At 42.1% G+C, this 20,139-nt stretch overlaps 2 protein-coding genes and 1 long non-coding RNA gene across 3 annotated transcripts; all 3 read left to right on the top strand.

The window, feature by feature from the left end:
• Positions 1-3,265: 3,265 nt before the first annotated feature.
• On the top strand, positions 3,266-6,031 carry LOC129666803 (uncharacterized). The gene is made up of 3 exons (XR_008718654.1): positions 3,266-3,324; positions 5,140-5,245; positions 5,715-6,031. It is a non-coding gene; the product is annotated as an uncharacterized LOC129666803 (long non-coding RNA).
• A 286-nt stretch (positions 6,032-6,317) lies between these two features.
• Positions 6,318-8,203, top strand: LOC129666940 (olfactory receptor 2T33-like). The gene is made up of 2 exons (XM_055594320.1): positions 6,318-6,363; positions 7,203-8,203. Exon 2 carries the CDS (start codon positions 7,217-7,219, stop codon positions 8,144-8,146), a length of 930 nt encoding a protein of 309 aa, XP_055450295.1. The 5' UTR covers positions 6,318-6,363; positions 7,203-7,216; the 3' UTR covers positions 8,147-8,203.
• Positions 8,204-16,763: 8,560 nt separating this feature from the next.
• Positions 16,764-17,750, top strand: LOC129666722 (olfactory receptor 2T8-like). Its single transcript, XM_055593954.1, has one exon. It carries the CDS (start codon positions 16,764-16,766, stop codon positions 17,748-17,750), a length of 987 nt encoding a protein of 328 aa, XP_055449929.1.
• The last annotated feature ends 2,389 nt before the right edge of the window (positions 17,751-20,139 follow it).

The following is a 20,139-nucleotide window of genomic DNA, read 5'->3' as shown; positions in this document are numbered from 1 at the left end:
TATGATATGATATGATATGATATGATATGATATGATATGATATGATATGATATGATATGATATGATATGATATACAATAATATAATATAAATACTGGAGGATCTCAAGTGATAGCCAAAGAAAGAGTATATTTTCTGAAATCACTTTAGAGTTCCATAAACAGTATTTTAGCATCTATTGTCAATAATAAGAGTTCGCCTGGGGCCTGAGAGGTAGCTCAAGAGTAAAGTACAGGTATTGGTCTTGCAGAGGACCTAAGTTCAATTGCCAGCCCTGACACCAGGCGACTCACAACTGCCTGTAACTCCAGCTCCAGAGGATCCACCACCATCTTCTGGCTTCTACTGACACTTCACTCGTGTGTGTATGCCCTCACAAATACTTATTTTAAAAATAATATAAGTATTAAAACTCAGAAATTGTTTTCTTGATTTGGGGTTAAGATAAGATGTATCTATTGGTCTATGAATGTCTTAATCAATTACGTGACAAGCTTTGGTACAATGAGCACAAAACAAGTGTTTTTGTTTGTGGATACAGCATAATATATGCACATACTGTGTGCTGACTCTATAAGGGTAATTAACATAGCTGTTACCCTGTGAGGGTAATTAACATATCTGTTACCATGCACATTTGTCATTTTCTTTGTAGTAGAAACAGAACCTTCTGTTCCGGGTTTCTTCGAACTAAACGGCGTATCTTTAATACTAGCAAGAACTTTTTAATTGTTCTTCTGGATGCCGGTGTCAATCTATTTAAATATCAGATTCAAAGATCTCTACATGCTGGCTTCAAGAATCCCGGTACAGTTGTGTAGCCTACAGCTCAAGCACACTTCTCGCATCTCTGCTGGGTCACACCCACGGGCGTATGTTCAATCGTGAGTTACCGCTTAGTTAAGTAAAACAGCATAGACTTAAAGTAGTTTTTATTTTAAAAAAAAAGCAGTTAAGGCATTTGACAAACACCTCCCCTTAACTATACGTAAATCCGAAGGCGGGTTTTTTGCTTGCAAACACAGAAGGCAGGGTGGGAGCAGATGCTCCTTGGGTAAACCTGTGGCTTGTGGCTCACTGTCCAGTAACCTCTGTAAATAAACCAAACAGGGACAGGGATATTTTGGCAGACAATTAGCCTCAGTGTCAAGGCCTTCAGGTGACTGTGCCAAAGCATATAGCTACAATTATTCAGCTTTAATTATTCAGTTGAACCATGCCCATTTTCAAGGAGTAGTGCTTTTATAGGCAAAGTGTTTCTCATGTGTGTGTCCTTCTCCACGTAACGACCAGCTCTTTCTCAACACGTGGATTGCCGCTACTTCGCAGGTTTACACAGCTGATGCATTCCCAGGAGTGAGAGCATGACTTTACTATCACACGTAACTATGTTTAAAAAGTGGGTCTCTTTCCAATTGGTCATATCCTGACGTTCCCAACATGGGTCAGTTACTTTGGGGATCAAGCGTCCTGGGATTTGAAAACTGATTTTAAGCAAATAAACAACGAGCATATTTTCAACCAGACTTTACTAACGGTGTCGCCTCTGAGGATGCTGTAGCCTGACCGTGGGGTGGCCCGGCTTTGGGCAGGTATGCTTCATCATCGCACTAGCAGTGAAAAGGGTGCTCCGTGGTGATCCGTGGGATCTGAGCCACAGACATCAGGATTGCCCGGCACGGCGGCTGCTCCTGACAGAGGTGGGTGCTTGGTCTCGGAGACTCCATGCTTAAGACTGCAGGTGATGTTCTCTCAAGTTTTTGTTACAGTATATTCCATTCCCACACTTTTAGGGACTGTGACACGAGTCACAACATTTTTGAAAAACAGAGAAGCCAGTGTATCTACACCTCAGCCCATAACCTCGTAAGTCTTCTCTCTTAACTCTCTGCCGTAGCCTTTTGTGAAATCCACAAAGCAAGACATTAGGCTCTATCTGTTATTGTGATACGAAAGGTAAGTGGGTTGTTGCATTGTGTTCCACTGCAGCAACTTTCTCATTACACGTTTTAGAGACACTTTAAAATCCTTTGTGAATATAAATTGTTTTCTCCCCTCTCTTTTAAGTTCTTTCTTAGAATAAAACCCCGGGCAGATATCAGTACTTCCCAGACACAGAGCCAGCTCTGTTTTCCACTCCCAGCTGGCTATAGATTATAGTAGTTCTGTTCTGTTTGCACTTCTGCCCTGAGACTGACTTCAATACAGTCCAACTTGTGAAACACAGGAGGAAAACTCAATACTGAATTTAACACATTGTCTTAGTTGTGCTTTTAATGTCCACCGAGACTATATATTTTCAGTACTTACTAGGAAAATTATAAGATGTATAAATTTTGATTGTATATAGTTTCTCAGAAGCTTGAAATTATCCAAACAGTGCCAAAGAAATTTTCAGGAGATTCGAGAGTGAGGCATATTCCAACCCTGAGATAGATGGGTGTATTCTATTTCATCGTTTAAATTCTTCATGCACTTTCATCTAGGACTAGCAACGGTTCTGTCATTAAATTTTATTTATTTATTATTAGCACACACAGTGAAGGTCTGAGGACAACGCTGTGCATTCTGTTCTCTTGTTTCATTTTCACATGAGTTCTGGATATCAAATTCAAGTCATCTGACCTTATGTAGGATGGGCTTTATACACAGAGCCATTTTGCTGGCTCGGAGGATTTTTTTTTTTTTTTTTTTTTTTTTTTTTTTGCGTAGCTTTATTGAGAACAATAACTGGTTAAGTGCTTTATTTAAACTATCTTTTTTTTTTCCTGTAAGACGCCCCTATTTTAAAATACTGACTGGTAACTTTTTTGGTCTAAGACAGAAATCCTCAACCTTCCTAATGCTGTGACTCTTTAATACACTTCCTCATGTTGTGGTGACCCGCAACCATAAAAATCATTTCATTGCTACTTCGTAATTCCAATTTTGCTACTGTTATAAATCATACAGTGTGTATCTGATATGTAGGACATCCGCTATGCCACATGGATGCACTCCAGATGTGCAGTCTGCAGGCACATGAACAAGACCATTGATGCACATGACTCCTGACTGGATGGTAAAGTCCTTAGAATGTACCACAACTGGGTTTTCATGTCATTTAAACAAACACACACACACACACACACACACACACAATGCTGGTTTCCCTTGAATAAAGCAGCACTACTGTGATAATCTTATATAGTTTCCATTTATTTCGGAATTAAAAAAACAATGATCTAATGCCTTTTTCCATCTCAGTACTCAGGAAGCTGAGGCAGCAGAACTGCAAGGTTCAGGACAGCCTGAGCTACATAGCAAGGCCTTGTCTCAAAAATAGGTATGTCAAGTCAATTATCCCTCATTTCCATTTTGCAAAAGCATATTATTGGTAGCAAAACAGCCTTATATTACCCCTACTCAGGGCAGACCCTATCTGAATTCAATTTATCAATCACATGAAAGTTCATCATTTCATTTAGCCTAGGAATTCAATAGTTTATTATTATATTTTTTCTTTTTTGATTAAGTCAATAAATGAGAGCAGAAATTATTCTGTTTTGGTGTAGATGGTACAAAAATGGCAATTATTTTAGTCTCCAAATTTAGCTTGCATTTTATTCTTTGAAATCACATTATTATATTCACCTGAGAAAATATCTTTGGCATGAAATGGCTCATTATAAGATTTTGTTTGTTACCTGACTACCTCTAAACTTAAAATGACTTAAGAATTTTCAAGCATGAATAAGAGTTCTGTAACATGTAAACATCTTGTTGACTTTTAGAAAATGATAATTTAGTGAAGGTGTAGGAAAAATTTTCCTAAATACTAATTATAAACTCTGAAACATCAGTGTGATGAGATTAGCTACAGTCATGTCAGACGGCTCTATAGTTAGAGGAAATCCATAAACAAGAGTGACATGAGAGTCCAAAGAGACACTGAAAACATCTTTATTTTATTCACTCATAAGAAAATTTCAATTGCAAGTTAGTTCTGAAGTAAATACATCTTTTCTTTCTCTTTTTTCTTTTCTTTTGTTTACAATTTATTCATTATACTGAAGCTCCCTCCTTCACCTCCCCCCAGTCCTACCCTCTCTCCCTTTTTCCTCCTATCCCCTTCCCCTAGTCCACTGAAAGGGGAGTTTTCCTCCTCTGCCATCTGCCACTAGCTTATCAAGTCTCATCAGGACTGCCCGGATCCATTTCCTCTGTGGCCTGGGAAGACCGAATTGCCAGGGGCAAGTGCAATCAAAGAGCAGGATATCAAGTTCATGACAGAGGCAGTCCCTGCTCCCCTTTCTCGGGAAGCCACATGGAGACTGAGCTGCGATTGGCTACATGTGAGCAGGAGCTCTAGGTGCATGCATGGTCCTTGGTTGGTGTATCAGTCTCTGCAGGGCCCCCTGGGCTCATGATTTTTAGCCTTGTTGGATTCAAATATGAAACAACTATTCTCAGATAATTGTAATAGTTTTTTGTGGTTATGGAAACCAAACTCAAGATTTCACATATGAAAGGCAAACACTCCACCACAGAGCTTCATTACTAGCCCTGGAAAAATATTTTTAAGTTATTTTATAATATTTTTCTTTCTCATATCCATGTCTATGTCTGTGTTTGTGTCTGTGTCTATGTGTCTGTGAGTGTGTCTATGTGTATATGTCTGTGTCCATGTCTATATGTGTCTTTCTGTGTGTATATGTCTATGTCTATATGTGGATGTGTGTCTGAGTGTCCATGTCTGTGTGTGTGTATGTATGTGTCTGTGTCTCTGTGTGTGTATCAAGGAGTGTCTCATGTGTGTCACAGTGTATTTGCAATGCTAAAACACAGGAAATATCAAATTTACAATGATTGTAAATTCATGTATTCATGTATTAAAAACTACTAGCCTTCCCAGTACTGCACTGGTGAAACACAGTCCAACATATGAGAAACAGTAACATACAAACATTCCAAAGACATCTAATAGGTTTAAAATGATGCAATAAAATAATTTGAAATGTGTGAAATAGGTTGAAGATATATGAAACATGTATAACTATGATAAACCACTATACATAGTCGCAAAATTCATAAGAAATTTTTAAAATAGAAAACAGGAAAATAAGGTTTTCTTTTTCTTTCTTTCTTTTTTTTTAAACAGGGTCTCACTGTGTAATCCTTGCTGTCCTGGGACTCACTATGTAGACTGGACTGGCCTCAACCTCAGAAATCCCAGCTATCTCTGCCTCTGATTGCCGGAGTTAAAGGTATGTGCCACCACACCCAGCAAGAACAAAATTTCAAATGCAGTTTTCAGGTGAGCCCAGAGGTTGGGGAGCTGAGAGCTTCCGCCTCCACATAAGATACATGTTAGTTAAGAGCAATAATGTCCTCGCTGTTCTACGAATAACTATTATTGTTACAAGTAAAGGGCACGGATCCCACTAGCAACCCAATACGAATAACACAGGTGTTCCTGGTCATGGTATGACATGTCCATACAGAATAAGATCAGTAATTAAAAGTCACCAACATATATATATATATATATATGAATATATGTGTTCTTATATATTTAATTAATATAGCATCCTTATATGTTTAATATTATATCACAGTGGACGCCATTTTTACAAACAGAACATCAACATGTTGGCAGGTTACACATTCCGCTTAGAACTGTTGGAATTTACACAACATGTAATGCCCGCTCACAAGCTTATCTCTTCATTCCAGTCAAGCTAGAGGAAAACTGGAAAATGACTCTCACGTAAGGATTATGGCTCAAACTTGAGCAGAAGCCCTTGGCAATCATTGGTCTGCTGCTCTTTGGCAACTTGAGTTCGGAAGGAGACGATGGAGCTCCTGCAGACAGAGAAGAAAGCCCTGAGGCTTCTTCACCTAAACAGATCTTCCCTGGAAAGAGACAGATGCTAGAGATGCTGAGGAGAGAGCCCCACTCACCAGGACTCGGTGAGGTGCTGCTCTGCATGTTGTGAGAGACACTGGAAATCCGAATGACCTTGTGTGACACTCATTTGCACAAAAGCAAACTGTCTGCCTTTTTAAGAACACAGGATCTCTATAAGTGCGAAGGTCTGGAACACAGTTTCTGTTTCCCTACTTCTGTGTCTTCATGAAATCGTCAGCCTCCTTTAGGAATATCTGATAAAATTTAGTATCGCTTTTGAGAATGTACTAGATAAAGGTAGTTAGTGTGGAAAGAAATCTACATGGAGCAGCGGTCCTTCCCATCAGGAAAGAAATCACCACAGTGCGAGGCGTTGTACTGAGGCGTGGAACATCCGTGATCATTGCATTGCTACAGGACAGCAGCGCCTCACACATGGAATAGAGAAATTCAGCCGTGTGGGTTCCCTTCATGGTAAAGTGTGATGGCAGGGATTTTGCCTTCTTTTCATATGGAGCTGCTTTAAGTACAACTATATACAGGAATGTGCAAAGATCAAGGGTCAGGTCATGGCAGCATTCACAAATTTATAAGAATGAAAGACTCTTTTAACTGAGAAATGCCAAACGGCAGGAAACTGAAATCACACAGCAATGCTTCCTTATGCCATGATTAAGATAAGTGTGGGGTAAACACATTCTGAGGAAGCAGACTATTCTATATGTTTGTGGACAATGAACAGTTAAGGCAAACAGGCTAGGGAGTGGAAGTGTGTGTGTGTGTGTGTGTGTGTGTGTGTGTGTGTGTGTGTGTGATACACACTCATGTATGGGTTCACTGGCGGGCCAGATGAGTGTGGTCAGTCTCTGTCTTATTTCTTTGAGGCAGAGCCTCTCCCTGAAACATGTTCTTGCATTTGGGGGGCTAGGCTGACAGGCAGGGGGCCCTAGGAATCCTCCTGTCCCTGCCCCTCACAGAGCTACACATGAGGACCACATCTAGTTTTTAAGTAGATTCTGAGACCCAAAGTCAAGCTTGTGCATCAAGTCCTCAGACCTTCTGATCCATAACTTCAGCTTCAAGTTATAGGGGAAGAAAAAGTATCCCACTAAATTGAAATATTCTGTCATTTGGTTGGAAAAAAAATCTTTGTCAGACCAAGCATAGTGGCCATGCCTTTAATCCGAGCTTTCTGGAGGCAGAGGCAGGCGGACCTCTGTGAGTCTGAGGCCATCCTGATCTACAGAGGTAGTCCAGGGCAGCCTATCTTCAAAAATATAAAAATAAAAAGCAAGCGTCCTCGTGTCTTCTAGGTTTGAACAGAACCATGGAGACTCCCAGTAACGCCTCAGGGGTGGACTTCATTCTTCTAGGGCTCTTCAGCTACACACAAGCCCACCTGTTCCTGTTTTCTGCGGTGTTAGTAATCTTCACCACCTCCCTGATGGGCAACACCCTCATGATCCTTCTCATCTGCAGGGACCCCAGGCTCCACACGCCCATGTACTTCCTTCTCAGCCAGCTCTCCCTCATGGACATGATGCTGGTCTCCACCATCATCCCCAAGATGGCAGCCAACTACCTGATGAGCAGGAGATCCATCTCCCCTGCAGGCTGTGGCTCCCAGATCTTCTTGTTCCTCACCTTGGCAGGGGGCGAGTGCTTCCTCCTGGCAGCCATGTCCTATGACCGCTATGTGGCCATATGTTATCCCCTGCGCTACCACGTCCTCATGAGCCCCAAGCTGTGTGCGTACCTGACCTTGGGTTCCTGGCTCCTGGGAGCCGCTGATGGGCTGATGCAGGCGGGCACCATCCTGAGTTTCCCCTTCTGCCGCTCTCGCACAATCAACCACTTCTTCTGCGAGGCACCTTCCGTGGTGCGCCTCGCCTGCGCCGACACCAAAGCCTTTGAGTTTTTCATGTACATCTGCTGCGTCCTGATGCTCCTGATCCCGCTGTCCCTCGTCCTGGCTTCCTACTCGCTCATCCTGGCCGCGGTGCTCCGCATGCGATCCTCCGCAGCCCGGAAGAAAGCCTTTGCCACCTGCTCTTCACATCTGGCTGTGGTGGGGCTGTTCTACGGGGCCATCATTTTCATCTACATGAAGCCCAAGTCCCACCAGCCGGGGGTGGGCGACAAAGTGGTGTCTGCCTTCTACACCATCCTCACGCCGGTGCTGAACCCCCTCATATACAGTGTGAGGAATCAGGAGGTCAAAGCGGCCTTGAGGAAGTGGCTGCAGCAGACGCTGTGATAAACGTCCTGAGGGAAATTTGCCAAACCAGCTCCACTCGAGTTAGGCACTCCTCACTCAAAAACTCAGCTTCTCAGTTCCGCTGAACTCACTCTTCTGTGTTGTGTTAAGTTCTGTGATGCTCCTTTGCCATTTTATAGTCTGTTTTTTACAAAAGCATTTGGAAAATCACTTTTAAATTTAACTTGTTCTGCTGGGGTCCCTTGTGCTAGCTTCCATGTTTTAGAGATGAGAGCCAGTGACGCAGGTCTGGTTAGCTAGATTTTAATTGTGTTACTCAGTTTTTGTTTTATGATGTACACTGTCAAGAGAAGAGGAATAAATGGATAACAATTTTTCAAAAAGTAGTGTCTAATTTATTGTTATTATGAAGTAAATTATTAAATAAAATACACACCCAATAAGAATTGTTGCACATAAGACATTTGCATAAAGCATATGTCAAAATGTTTTGGAGACCAAGACTATTTGCAATTTTAAAAATACTTACAAAGGAGATGAGCAGAAAGGACTTACAGCTTAAAATTTACAGCTATATTTAACACCTTTAACAAGAAAACAAATATGACTAACTACAAAATGATGTAAGCATAATGAAAATTTCAAACTTCCATGTTAGAAGTGTTTAAAGGTGAGATCTTTAAGAAGTGGGTAGGCCTCAGAGCTCCACTCTGGTGACGGAAGGGCATTCATGACATTATGAAAGTGTAAGTTGGCTCAAAGCATGCTGACAAACACCTGTGACCAAGCCCTTGGAAAACCGATGCAGGAAAATCCTAAGTCTGAGGGCAGCCTAGATTACGTAAGGCCCCGTCGCAAATAATAAGATGAAATAATAATGATTGTGCCCTTTCCCTTATAAACAAAACAAAACACACAGCTCGCTGAAAGGAGTAAGAGAAAGTTTATTCTGGCCCATGGCCCCTCCAGATTTAGGTTTACACCAAATGCCATGTTCCATCATGATGCCAGTCTCATGAGGTTTTTACAATAACAGAATAAAGAACATTTAGCGACCAAGACACTTTTCAAACACATTTAGGGGAGACGGCAAGTAGGCAGGTTACAGCGTAACTGGAATATCTCAGGTTCAGGCTCGTGCGCCATCTGACAGCATTCTTGGCCCTTTGGCTGTTGGAAGCTAGTGTTCTGCTTATCTCTGAGAATTTGCTTAACAGTCACTGGTAAGTTAGGTCATATATAGATGAAGACTAAAGATTGCTGAAGGTAATTTGGTTCTGGACTTGCAACATTCTAATCCCTCCACAGTCACTGAACTGTCAAACAGCTCATCTCGAAGGTTCAGTATATTCCAAGAACTTTCATTGCCAGCTTCCTCTTGTCTTTTCTTGTCCTTCCACCTTCCACCATCTGGTGATACAGAAGCAGGCCCCTGATAGGTGTGGGACCCTTGAATTTAGACTTCCCTGTTGTACAACACTGAAGAATCAATACCATTCCTTATTTGGTACCCAGGATACGGTATCCTGCCATGGCTTTGCAGAAGGAGGGAGATACCAATTACAGGTGAATTAATGGACAGAAGAGGGACAAAAGGATAGGAAGGAAAATAGACAATCTAGGCACCCCCACAGGGGCAAACATCACAATCCATTACCTTGTTGGCTGCTTTGAGCCAACTGTCAGCTTTACAGCTTGTCATATGAAAGACAGACAAGTTTGTTTGTTTGTTTGTTTGTTTGTTTTAAGGGAGGGTCTACAATTTGTATATATGTTTGCTTTGTGCCAGTTTTTCTACCAAGGGACTTGCAGCATTTAACAAAACAAAGTCCCACTGGGTGAGCCACATCCTTGGATCTCATGAGAGGAATTGGCAGCAGAATCTGAGCTGACATGGGGCAGATCTAATCCTTTTTACACATCCTTCCTGCCCCCAGTGTGGGAAACCTTCCTCTCCTGCATCTTTAACATCTGAATACTGAATTCAGGGCCTTCCATGCTCTTAGTGGTGTGTAAACCAAACCGCTTCCAACCTTTCTCTGGCGCTGGTGCTGGCAGGAATCCCTCTATTTTGGTGGACTGTTGGCTTTTGTTACCTGCCTTCTGTGTGCCCTAATAAAGCACCCACCTCCATGTCCTACGGAAGTGGCTTGTAAGCAGTATCAAGTTTTCTCCCATGCTGCATGTCTTTGCCTTCAGAACTTAAAGTCCTGCTCCAGAGCTGTCTAGGATTCTGGAATCCAGCAGTTCTTATCTGAGTCCCTCTCAAGGTATTTTTCTTGTTAAGGAAAACTGTGAAGACTAAGGTTATGGTCCATTCCCGGGAGCAAATCACGGCCAGTGTCCACACAGTGAGCCTAACACAGAAGAGTGTGGCCACTGCAAGACTCTCAGGGCCTATCCCGTAGCCCAAAATTCTCTCAGGAGTTTGGAAGGTTTAGCCTGGGGCATCACTGTTCCTTTTTCACACTTTGCTTAATTCTGCTTAATTCTTCTTTAGGTGTTGACCATGACAGGTCTTTCAGTCAACTCCCTGGTTGCCCGTCCCTGCCTGTGCATTCTCCAGAAATCCCAGCAGCGCCTTAGTCATGTGGTCCTTAGGGGTCCTCGGCCAGATACCCACCTGGGGTGCACTTTCAGCTCCCCAGAGCTTCTGAGCCCTGTTCTTTCTCTTGCTGGACTCAAAGTGTCTAGTCATTCTTGAACCCCATAGACTCTCTCAGGGATTGATTCAGTCATGCAACAGTGTCAGCACTTGACAGGGTGACATCATTTGATGGCCCCTAATTCCCCCAGCACAGCAGTGGCCAGAAATGAACAGGACATAAGATTTGTTAGGGACAAAGGCTTTACACCCCGTCCTGTGGAAAACTTCTACACTGAATGTCCATGGTACCCCACTTTACTTACGTGGAGCCTGGAGGGTTTTGTTGGTTTTTCTTTTCCAGAAAATACGGTATTGTGGTTTTAAATTTAGAGCATACCCATTCAATCCACCATAAATCCAAGGAAGATTTGCCACTTTGATGAAGGTCCACACGTGATGAAGGAAACATATGCAAAGAGCTGGGGTGCAGCTCAGTTGGTAGAATGCTTCCAGCAACATATAAACCTACTGTGGTGCTAGTATAGAAGTCCCTGCAATCCCAGCACTTGCGGGTGGGAGGATCAGGAGTTCAAGGCTAGTCTCTGCTACTAAGCTAGTGAAGAGCTTAAGATAGCCTGAATATAACTCCATTTTGAAATAAAGATCTTGACTGGGAACTGAATTCGGGTACCAGGAAATATCACAGAATGTACACCTGGCAGAAAACAAAGTTAACTCTCCTAGCAACAGGAAATATAACAGAATAAATGCTTCATAGAAAATAGAGACAAACTCCCTGGCAATAATCAATGGGAATCGGTTGAGAATCAGGTGGGAAAATTCTCCCCAATGTTTCAGATATGGTTTAGAAAAATAGCCATTGTGATTATATGCCTTAGCCATTGTGATTATGTGCCTCAGAAAAGGTCACCCCGCCCTGCTAAACTTCACCCAATTCTGTAACACCAAGGCTTGTGCCCCCCTGCTTGCTGCCATGGAAACCCCCGGCTCACAGACTTTCCCTTTAAAAATCCTGTTCACTCAGAGCTCGGGGTCCCACTTCTCTACTGCTGCGTCAGAGAGACTTGGGTCCCGAGTTCGATTGCTCTCGTAATAAAGCTCTCTTGCAATTGCATTGAGTCATCTCCTGGTGGTCTCTGAGGGTCCCATGAACCTGGCATACACTAGTTTAATGGTTTGCTATTAAGCCACCCTGAGATACATGACTAATGAAGCTAATGTTTCTTTAAATAAGTAAATAAATGAGAAATAATGTAAAAATCTGTACTTTCCTTTAAATAAAATTAAATGGGAATCTCAGTTCACCAAATTATCTGACTTTTTTTTTTTAACTAGGTCTGTTTACCTAACACGTAATTCGTGATAAACAGCTTTTGTTTTGTTTCCAGTTTTCTGTTTCCAGCTGTAGAATCTGGGGTTTCTATATGGCAGTTGTCTAATTCAGAAGTTGCAGAGCATGGATCCAAGCTCCCAGGGTGCCCAGGGTCAGAAAACATTAAAATCAAGTGGCCAATTATCATGAAATACATTCATGATATTTTTCAACCTGTAAGGCGTCATCAATGTGAATAGAGCTTGGAGATTTTATCACTGTTGTTGTTGTTATATTTTGCTATGCAGACACAAACATGTAAATATAAAACCAAAATAAAACAGTCTCTTACAGGTGCCTATGACACCTTAATTGTCTCAAATTGAGTCCAAGAACAACAACAACAAACCTACAGCTAACTCCCTCCACAGGCTTCATTTAATTTCAGTTGCTGTTTGACAGTTGTGCCGGTCTGAATGGCAGACAGTTTAATCTTCCTATATGCTGAAGCCTTTCAGGAAAGTGCCAGAATCACTGGACACCAGAATCACGTGACTTTCTGATTCATACACTTGAAATCACAATCCCCTTCCAAAGACATTTATTTACTTTTGTGTGTGTGTGTGTGTGTGTGTGTGTGTGTGTGTGTGTGTGTGTGTTGAGTGATTGTCTGTCATCTCCATGATTCATGACTTTATGAGACAGGTAGAAAGCTCACTATCTCCTGAGTATTTTAAAACTTTCACCGCACAACAAACACTTCTGGCAACTGAACTATCACCAGGCAGCTCTGGGGTATTAATAGGACAGTGTTTGCACCAGGCTGGCAGTGAGCCCATCCTCATAACAGTTCCACCCAGGCGCTGATATAAGGGAGGAGGAGGAACAGGCTAGAACAGACATCCAGATGCATCATTGAAGGTGCAGCTCTACCTGCTGGGCACCAGTTTTGACTCTCATAGGTAGGTCATGCCAACCTCTTCATATCTGATTATTTGTTTGTGAAATTTAACTCTAGAAAATACAATCCAAATCCCAGAACTAGGGAGCTGGAGGCTGGAAGAACAAGGAATCCTTGGCTACAGAAAATCTAGTCCTACCACTCTGGACATTTTACAAAGAAGGTCTCCCTTGTTGAATGTCTTGGTACCTGATGAATTAAAATGTGTGCAAGTGGGTGCTGACACTTGGTTAATCTTTTTTTAAAAATCTCATAACTGTATCAATATTAACAACTTCTCTGTTAGTACCTTAATTTTCACATGCAAATTGATTTTCATTTCAGTATCCTGAAATTTAGACTTTTAAAATTACATATTAACAATGCATTTGGGGAAGAAATGTGGAAAGGAAATCATATATTCTGACTTGTTTGTGGTTTCTCAAAAGGGTTTTGTAAGAAGAAAAAGAAAGTATCTATGTCTGCCTGTGATTCCAAATGTGAAAGATATGAGTGCAATTTTAAGTAAAGATGTCACCTTGTTCATGCCATTCTAAGGGGGAAAAAACTGAAAATGTGACAAGAGGATGTCTACATCAATGGACACAAGCAAAGAGAGTAAAAGGAAGCCCTTGTTTTGTTTTTTTTTTTTTTCAGGGTGAAACATTTCCCCATTCCCACACTGGTCAAGCTGGAGATCTCATTCCCCAATAATGCATTTAGCATGTTACCCAAATGAGCTAATTCTTCAGAACCAGTTTGAACCATGAGTCACTTCCATGGTCAGGTTTTTATAAATTTACCCAATAGTCTACTCTGTGAAGATTTATAAACTTCTTAATTAGCAGTAACTTGTCTCATCTGTATAGATAGAGGTAATAATTTTAACAAAAATAAGTTGACCACACAATTAGATTCATAATGACTGGTCTCTTTTAATCATTTATTTCACCTTTAAAATGTACACATAATCACCTATCTCCACAAAAAGCTGAGAAAATCATTTCAAACTTTACGATTACCTAAATATAAGTAGAAATTTCACAATATATATTTTCTAGGACTTGGTATATAAATCAGTGGTAGAGAGCTTGACAAGCATGTGTGAGACCCTATATTTAGTCCTCGGCATTGCATAAATAGAACAAAACAGAAAATGTGTTGTTGTTGTTTTTAAATGTTGAGGTGGGGGTAGCCGTTGAGCTGATTTTCTGAAAACACATGAAGGTATATACGTGTGAATTTGCATGTTTTAAACAAAGGCTCACCATTGCTGTTTTGTGTGGTATCTTATTTATCAAGATACAAACTCCAACACTTTTTGTCAAGCATCTCACTAAATTAGTGCACATGCAATCCGCAAAGGGAGCAAAAGGCCTTTGGCACTGGCCACAAACAGGTAAGTCACAAATACTCAGATGCTGGGTGAATGCCCAAGCTTCCCAGTGTCGCAAGTGAGGAAGAGAGGATTGTGGCTGCCAGCAGCTGTGGGCAAAAAGAATGAGGCGTCTGGGTTAGTGAGTGCTCAGTTCTCAGCTGGAGGCAGTAAGAGAGTTTAGAAGGTGGATTCTAGTGACACCATAGTGACTGTGTACATAAAACAGTTACTGTGGGTGCAGAACGTAGTTAAAAAATGTAACTCTAAAAGAAAAAAAAAAAGAAATGTAGTTCTTCAGTCAAATTGCAATAAATAAAAATTATATTAAAAAAATAAATAAAATAAAGGAAACAAAAGACAATTCCAAAAGAACAAAAAGAAATGTAGTTCTATCCTCCGGTGGCCAAATGACACAAACTCCAATCTTCAATAATGAGAGATTGGAATGGTAGGAAAAAATGAGTCAGGGAGGTTCTAAGTCTTCCACAACATGATATACTGACAGCAGTAGCCATGGTCCCATGTAGCCTCTGGAGTGAGAAATATTCGATAGAGCTAAGGAAATGTGGGCGAACCATGAGCTGAGCAGAGAGAACATACTTTCAAAGGAACTTTCAAAATATAAAATAGTTTTTTTCTTTTTTTAATTTATTTTTTCTTTATTAATTACACTTTATTCACTTTGTATACCCCCCCCGTTCCCTCCCTCCTCCCGTTCCAATCCCTCCCTTCCTCCACCTTCTGCATGCATGCTCCTCCCCAAGTCCACTGATAGGAGAAGACTTCTTTTCCTTCCTTCTGGTCCTAGTCAATTAGGTCTCATCAGGAGTGGCTGCGTTGTCTTCTTCTGGTAATGCTGCTTCCCCCTCAGGGGGAGGTAATTAAAGATCAGGCCAATCAGTTCATGTCAGAGACAGTCCCTGTTCCTATTGCAATGGAACCCACTTGGATACTGAACTGCCATGGGCTACATCTGTGCAGGGGTCTTAGGTTATCTCCACGCATAGTCCTTGGTTGGAATAGCAGTCTCAGGAAAGACCCTTGTGCTCAGATTTTTTTTGGTTAAAATAGTTTTTAGAAATTTAACTTTCAAACAGCCAACTAAAACACTCAGGGACTTGAACAGGAGCTGAGCAAGACGTGGCGAGATTGTTCCAGCCATGGTGATGATTTTACCTGAGGAGAGACACGGGGTAAGCCCGGAAGATTCAGACTGCCTCTAGCCACTTGAACTAGACAACATCCTTGAAAACGAATTAGTATCCACATCTTTGTGGCTGTGGACGTCCAAACAGTCATGGCACCATCAAGTCATAGATTGAAACGGAAGTAAAGATATAAAGTCTCGGAAGCAGGAATCTTTTTTTTTTTTTTAATTTCTCACTCTGTCTTTCTCTGGAGTTAGGCCTAGTGTCTCTGAGTTCTCCACTAAATGGTGAGTTTGTGTGATTGTGAAGGGGGGAGGCTGTCTGAGATGGAAAGATACTTTGGAACAGTTCCTGAAAGTGTGCATTTAGCATTGCAGCTGTGGAAAGAAGGCCATTGCTACTTGAAGTGTGAACTTTTATAAACAGAACCTAGTGAACTCCCATCCCAGGGAAAGCCTATCCTCTAGCCACAGATTGTGTCTTTTCTGTCTCTAGATCTAAGAGAAAACACCCTTTTGTTTGGCAAGATCTTTATTATTCAGTGTTAGAGGGAGTCATGTGAACTTGGTGTTCTAAAAAAACATTGATGAGCCAGGGCTGTGGTTTATTAGATAGTTTTTACCTGCCATACACAAAGCCCTGTGTTCAACCATCAGCATCACACAAACCAGATATGGTGATATATGCCTGTAACCTCAGCCCTCAGGAGGAGGAGCCAGTAAGCTCAGAAGTTTCTAGGTCATTTTCTACTATATAGCAAAATCGAGGCCAGCCCCAGATACATGAGACCTTGTCCCAATAAATAAACAAAAATTCTGATATGTTATAAATGTGTTATCTACATTAACAAGCCCCTAAATTGTATTAACAAATACCTACTTAATTTAATTAAGAACCTAAGACTCAATTGTGCAAAATATAATGTGCATGAAAATATAAATGACAAATACACAAATCGTTCTCAACCATTTATGTGGATATCAGGTAACGGAAAGTCAAAAGTCACTTGACGCTTACAGAGAATTTTGCTTCACTAGGCCAATTAATTCACTGTTCTGGTGAGATGTTTGTCGGGTCAGCCTTGGAAATGAGAACAGGCTGATGTCAGTTTGGTGACCACTAACCATTTTGCAAACACGGATGAGGGATTTGAAGTGGGTTTCACCCTCTCCCACTGGCAACCTTCTCGGCTTGTGTAGTTCACACACCGTCACTGATGACAAGACTCTCTTCTGTCCCTCCATTTGCAGTGTCGCCTCTGCTGTGCATCATGGACAAGGGGAACGCCACCGCGGGGTTCATTCTCCTAGGACTCTTTAACCACACCAGAGCCCACCTGGTCCTCTTCGTGCTGGTTCTGGCCGTGGCCCTCAACTCCGTGGCAGGCAATGGCCTCCTGCTTCTCCTCATCCACCAGGACCGCCGGCTTCACGCACCCATGTACGCTCTCCTGAGCCAGCTCTCCCTCATGGACCTGATGCAGGTCTTCACCATAGTGCCGCAAATGGCAGCTGCCTATTTAATGGGCAAGAAGTCCATCTCCGTTGCTGGCTGTGGCTTCCAGATCTTTTTCCTTCTGACACTGGGTGGTGGCGAGTGCTTCCTCCTGGCGGCCATGTCCTATGACCGCTATGTGGCCATCTGCCACCCACTGCGCTATCCAGTTCTCATGAGCTGGCGTTTGTGCTTGAGACTGACCTTGGCGTCTTGGCTCCTGGGAGCAGCTGACGGAGCCATGCAGGCTGCTGCCACCCTGAGCTTCCGGTTCTGCCGCCGGAATGAGATCGACCACTTCTTCTGTGAGGCCCCTGTGCTGTTGCGCCTGGCTTGTGGTAACACAGCTGCCTTTGAGATTTTCATGTACGTCTGCTGTGTGTTGATGCTTCTGGTGCCCCTCTGCCTCATCCTGGTGTCGTACGGTCTCATCTTGGCTGCTGTCCTGCGCATGCGGTCCACAGAGGCCCGCAAGAAGGCCTTTGCCACCTGCTCCTCGCACTTGGCCGTAGTGGGCCTCTTCTACGGAGCTGCCATTTTCATCTACATGAGGCCCACATCGTCCAGGTCAGCTACCCACGATAAGGTCGTATCGGCCTTTTATACTATTGTCACCCCCATGCTGAACCCCCTCATTTACAGTCTTCGGAACAACGAGGTCAAGGGCAGCCTGAGGAAGTACGTGGCTTGTTGTGCTGTCCGAACTAGTAAAGATGCTTTGGTTTGCTTGGACCTTTGTACAAACAGGAAAGGTATACAGTAACCCTCATCACAGAGGTTATAGTTTCAGGATGCCCAGTGGATACCTGAAACCACTGAGAATTCCAAACTCTGTTGTTATGTTTCTTTTCCACCTTAACTCAACACTTCTATCCTGTGGCTTGAACTGGGGGTGCCTGAGGAGCCTCAGCAAAGCTATCACTAAGTTTCCTTGTTCTTCCTCTCAGTTTCACGAACAAATTTGTTCTCACTGTGACAAATTCAGCAGACTATTTCCCCCTTAGTAAGTGGAGAACTTCCGTAGTTTAACTTGGTAAGCCCTTTACAGCTTGTCGTTAACATATCTAAATTTCAGTGTCACAACTTTAACACTTTGAGGCATTATTGAATGAAATAAAGCTCACAGTACTTGGGCAGCTCCTATGTGACAGATGGACGGGTAGCATACACAGTATGGATACACTGGCCAAAGCAGTTATCAGGACTGTAAGTAGTCTGGACATGCTACTCAACAGACAGCACTGTAAGAGGGCGAGTTGAATATTTCTGGAATTTTTTGTTGTTTTTTTTGTTTTTGTTTTTTGGGTTTGTTTTGTTTTGTTTTGTTTTCCAGTTGGCAGCTGTCTGAAGGGGGCTATGAGTGTGGAAGGAAAAGCCACAAGTAAGGAGGGTGTGCGCACCTTCGCCGGTGTCTTAGTTGTTTTCTGCTTTATTCTAAGGTTTTGGTAAAACAACATGGCTGGCAGCTGACTGTGGAGCCGCCGCCTTCTCATTTCAAAGTGAATTTTCAAAACAAAACAAAAACCAAAAAACTGAAAACCCACAAATTCTCTGTGAAAAGTTCTCATGCCCCACCACAGAATTTTTATAGCCACAGGGAAGGAAGCCGCCTTGAGGATTCACTGCCAGTTCATTTTCAAGTTGGGGTGGCCGAAGCCCAGTTCTCAAGCTGAAGGGCACTCAGCAAGCCTTATCTTCCAGCCAGTTCTACAGACGTCTCCCCCTGCAGCTCTTATCAGGAGCTGCAAAATTCAAAACTGCGCAGAGGTCCCTTGAGCCCTTTCTCATGGAACACATCTGCCCATGGAGTCCAGCACCAGTCTGAGTCAATTCCCATCCTATACTGTCCCATCGCTGGACACCGATGACACTCACCTTTTATGGCTTGTTTTCCTGTGAAGATTCTCTGCATCTTCACACGCTCCAGTAGCTATTCTTTTAAACTGATGTTTCAAAAACAAAAAACAAAAACAAAAAAAACAAACATTTATTCCCTGTTTTGTGATGGACATGTGGATGACCTTCAACCTTTTCTAATTGTTTTCACTTCACTGGGTAGATGACGATGAACCTTTTATCAAGCTGTTGACTTTCGAATTGCCACAAGCAGTTCAGACATGGTGCAGATGCCGGAGGCTTTATCAGCTCTTTCTGCTCAGGAAGTCTCCTGAGTGTGGCCACACCTCACTCTACCGCCTGCGTGTGGTTTCACAGGGGTTATCGATACTCAGTGTTTTCATGTTGACTTACTGCTGGGTTGGGTATCTTCTTTTGTTAATTTTGTATTTCCGTCTTAGAAAATAACAAAATAAAAATGTTGCTGCTTCCACAGCAAACAACTTGTGATTCATTCAGATACTCAAAGGAGTACTTGGAATTTTAAAATAAAACTGTATGTTAGAATGTTCTTATTCAATGTCTGGAGACTTTTTTTTTTTCAACTTAAGTGTGTACTTGGGGGCTCCTTTCTAAGCTCTTCCACTTTACTTGCCGCAGTGAACCCTGACAGTTAGTTGGGGTATAGTATAGCATCTGTTTTAATTCCATCAAGAAATTCAGCCCCTGAAAAACCTAGAAGCTTTTCTATAAAGAATAGTGTCGTAAGGCACAACATTTCAGGTGAAGGATGAGAGTAGTGTTTTAAAATAAAGCTTCAAACAGAAGTGCACACATCCTGTCATTTTCTGGTAAGTTATAATCCTATTTTCTAGAGAATAAATTTGATACATTTTCAAAGTGTCAGTTTCACGAAGCAACTGTTAATATATTTGCATATTCTAAATATTTATATACGTTTTCCAAAGATAAATACAAAAGCAACACTAAGATGCTTTTAAAATGTTATGATTAATCTCTTTGTTTACTTGTGTTGGTTGATTTCCTCTGAAGCCCTTCTCCCACAACATTTTCTTTGCTCAAACAGCATTAACGTGGCTGCACATCTCACAGGAAATCAAGCAGAGCCTGCAGAACCTGAGCCAGAAGACATGATGTGACCCAGCTCTATAGGTCCTGCTGTGATTCTGGACCAACCGGGAACATGAATCCAGGACTCAGATGCAGCTCAGACCATTTGTGATGTTAATTCAGTGCTTCATGCGACACATGTACACTTCGATCAAATGATAACTGCAGTACAAAGTTTCTGCCTT

This window comes from Psammomys obesus, unplaced genomic scaffold (assembly GCF_907164565.1).
Source record: "Psammomys obesus unplaced genomic scaffold, mPsaObe1.curated_primary_1811, whole genome shotgun sequence".
NCBI lineage: Eukaryota > Metazoa > Chordata > Mammalia > Rodentia > Muridae > Psammomys > Psammomys obesus.
The sequence above is the reverse complement of the archived record's forward strand: the minus strand, read 5'-3'. Positions and strand labels throughout refer to the sequence as shown.

Excerpts from the sequence above, each read along its gene's own strand:
- LOC129666940 (XM_055594320.1), top strand. The coding sequence starts at position 7,217 with ATGGAGACTCCCAGTAACGCCTCAGGGGTGGACTTCATTCTTCTAGGG.
- LOC129666722 (XM_055593954.1), top strand. The coding sequence starts at position 16,764 with ATGGACAAGGGGAACGCCACCGCGGGGTTCATTCTCCTAGGACTCTTT.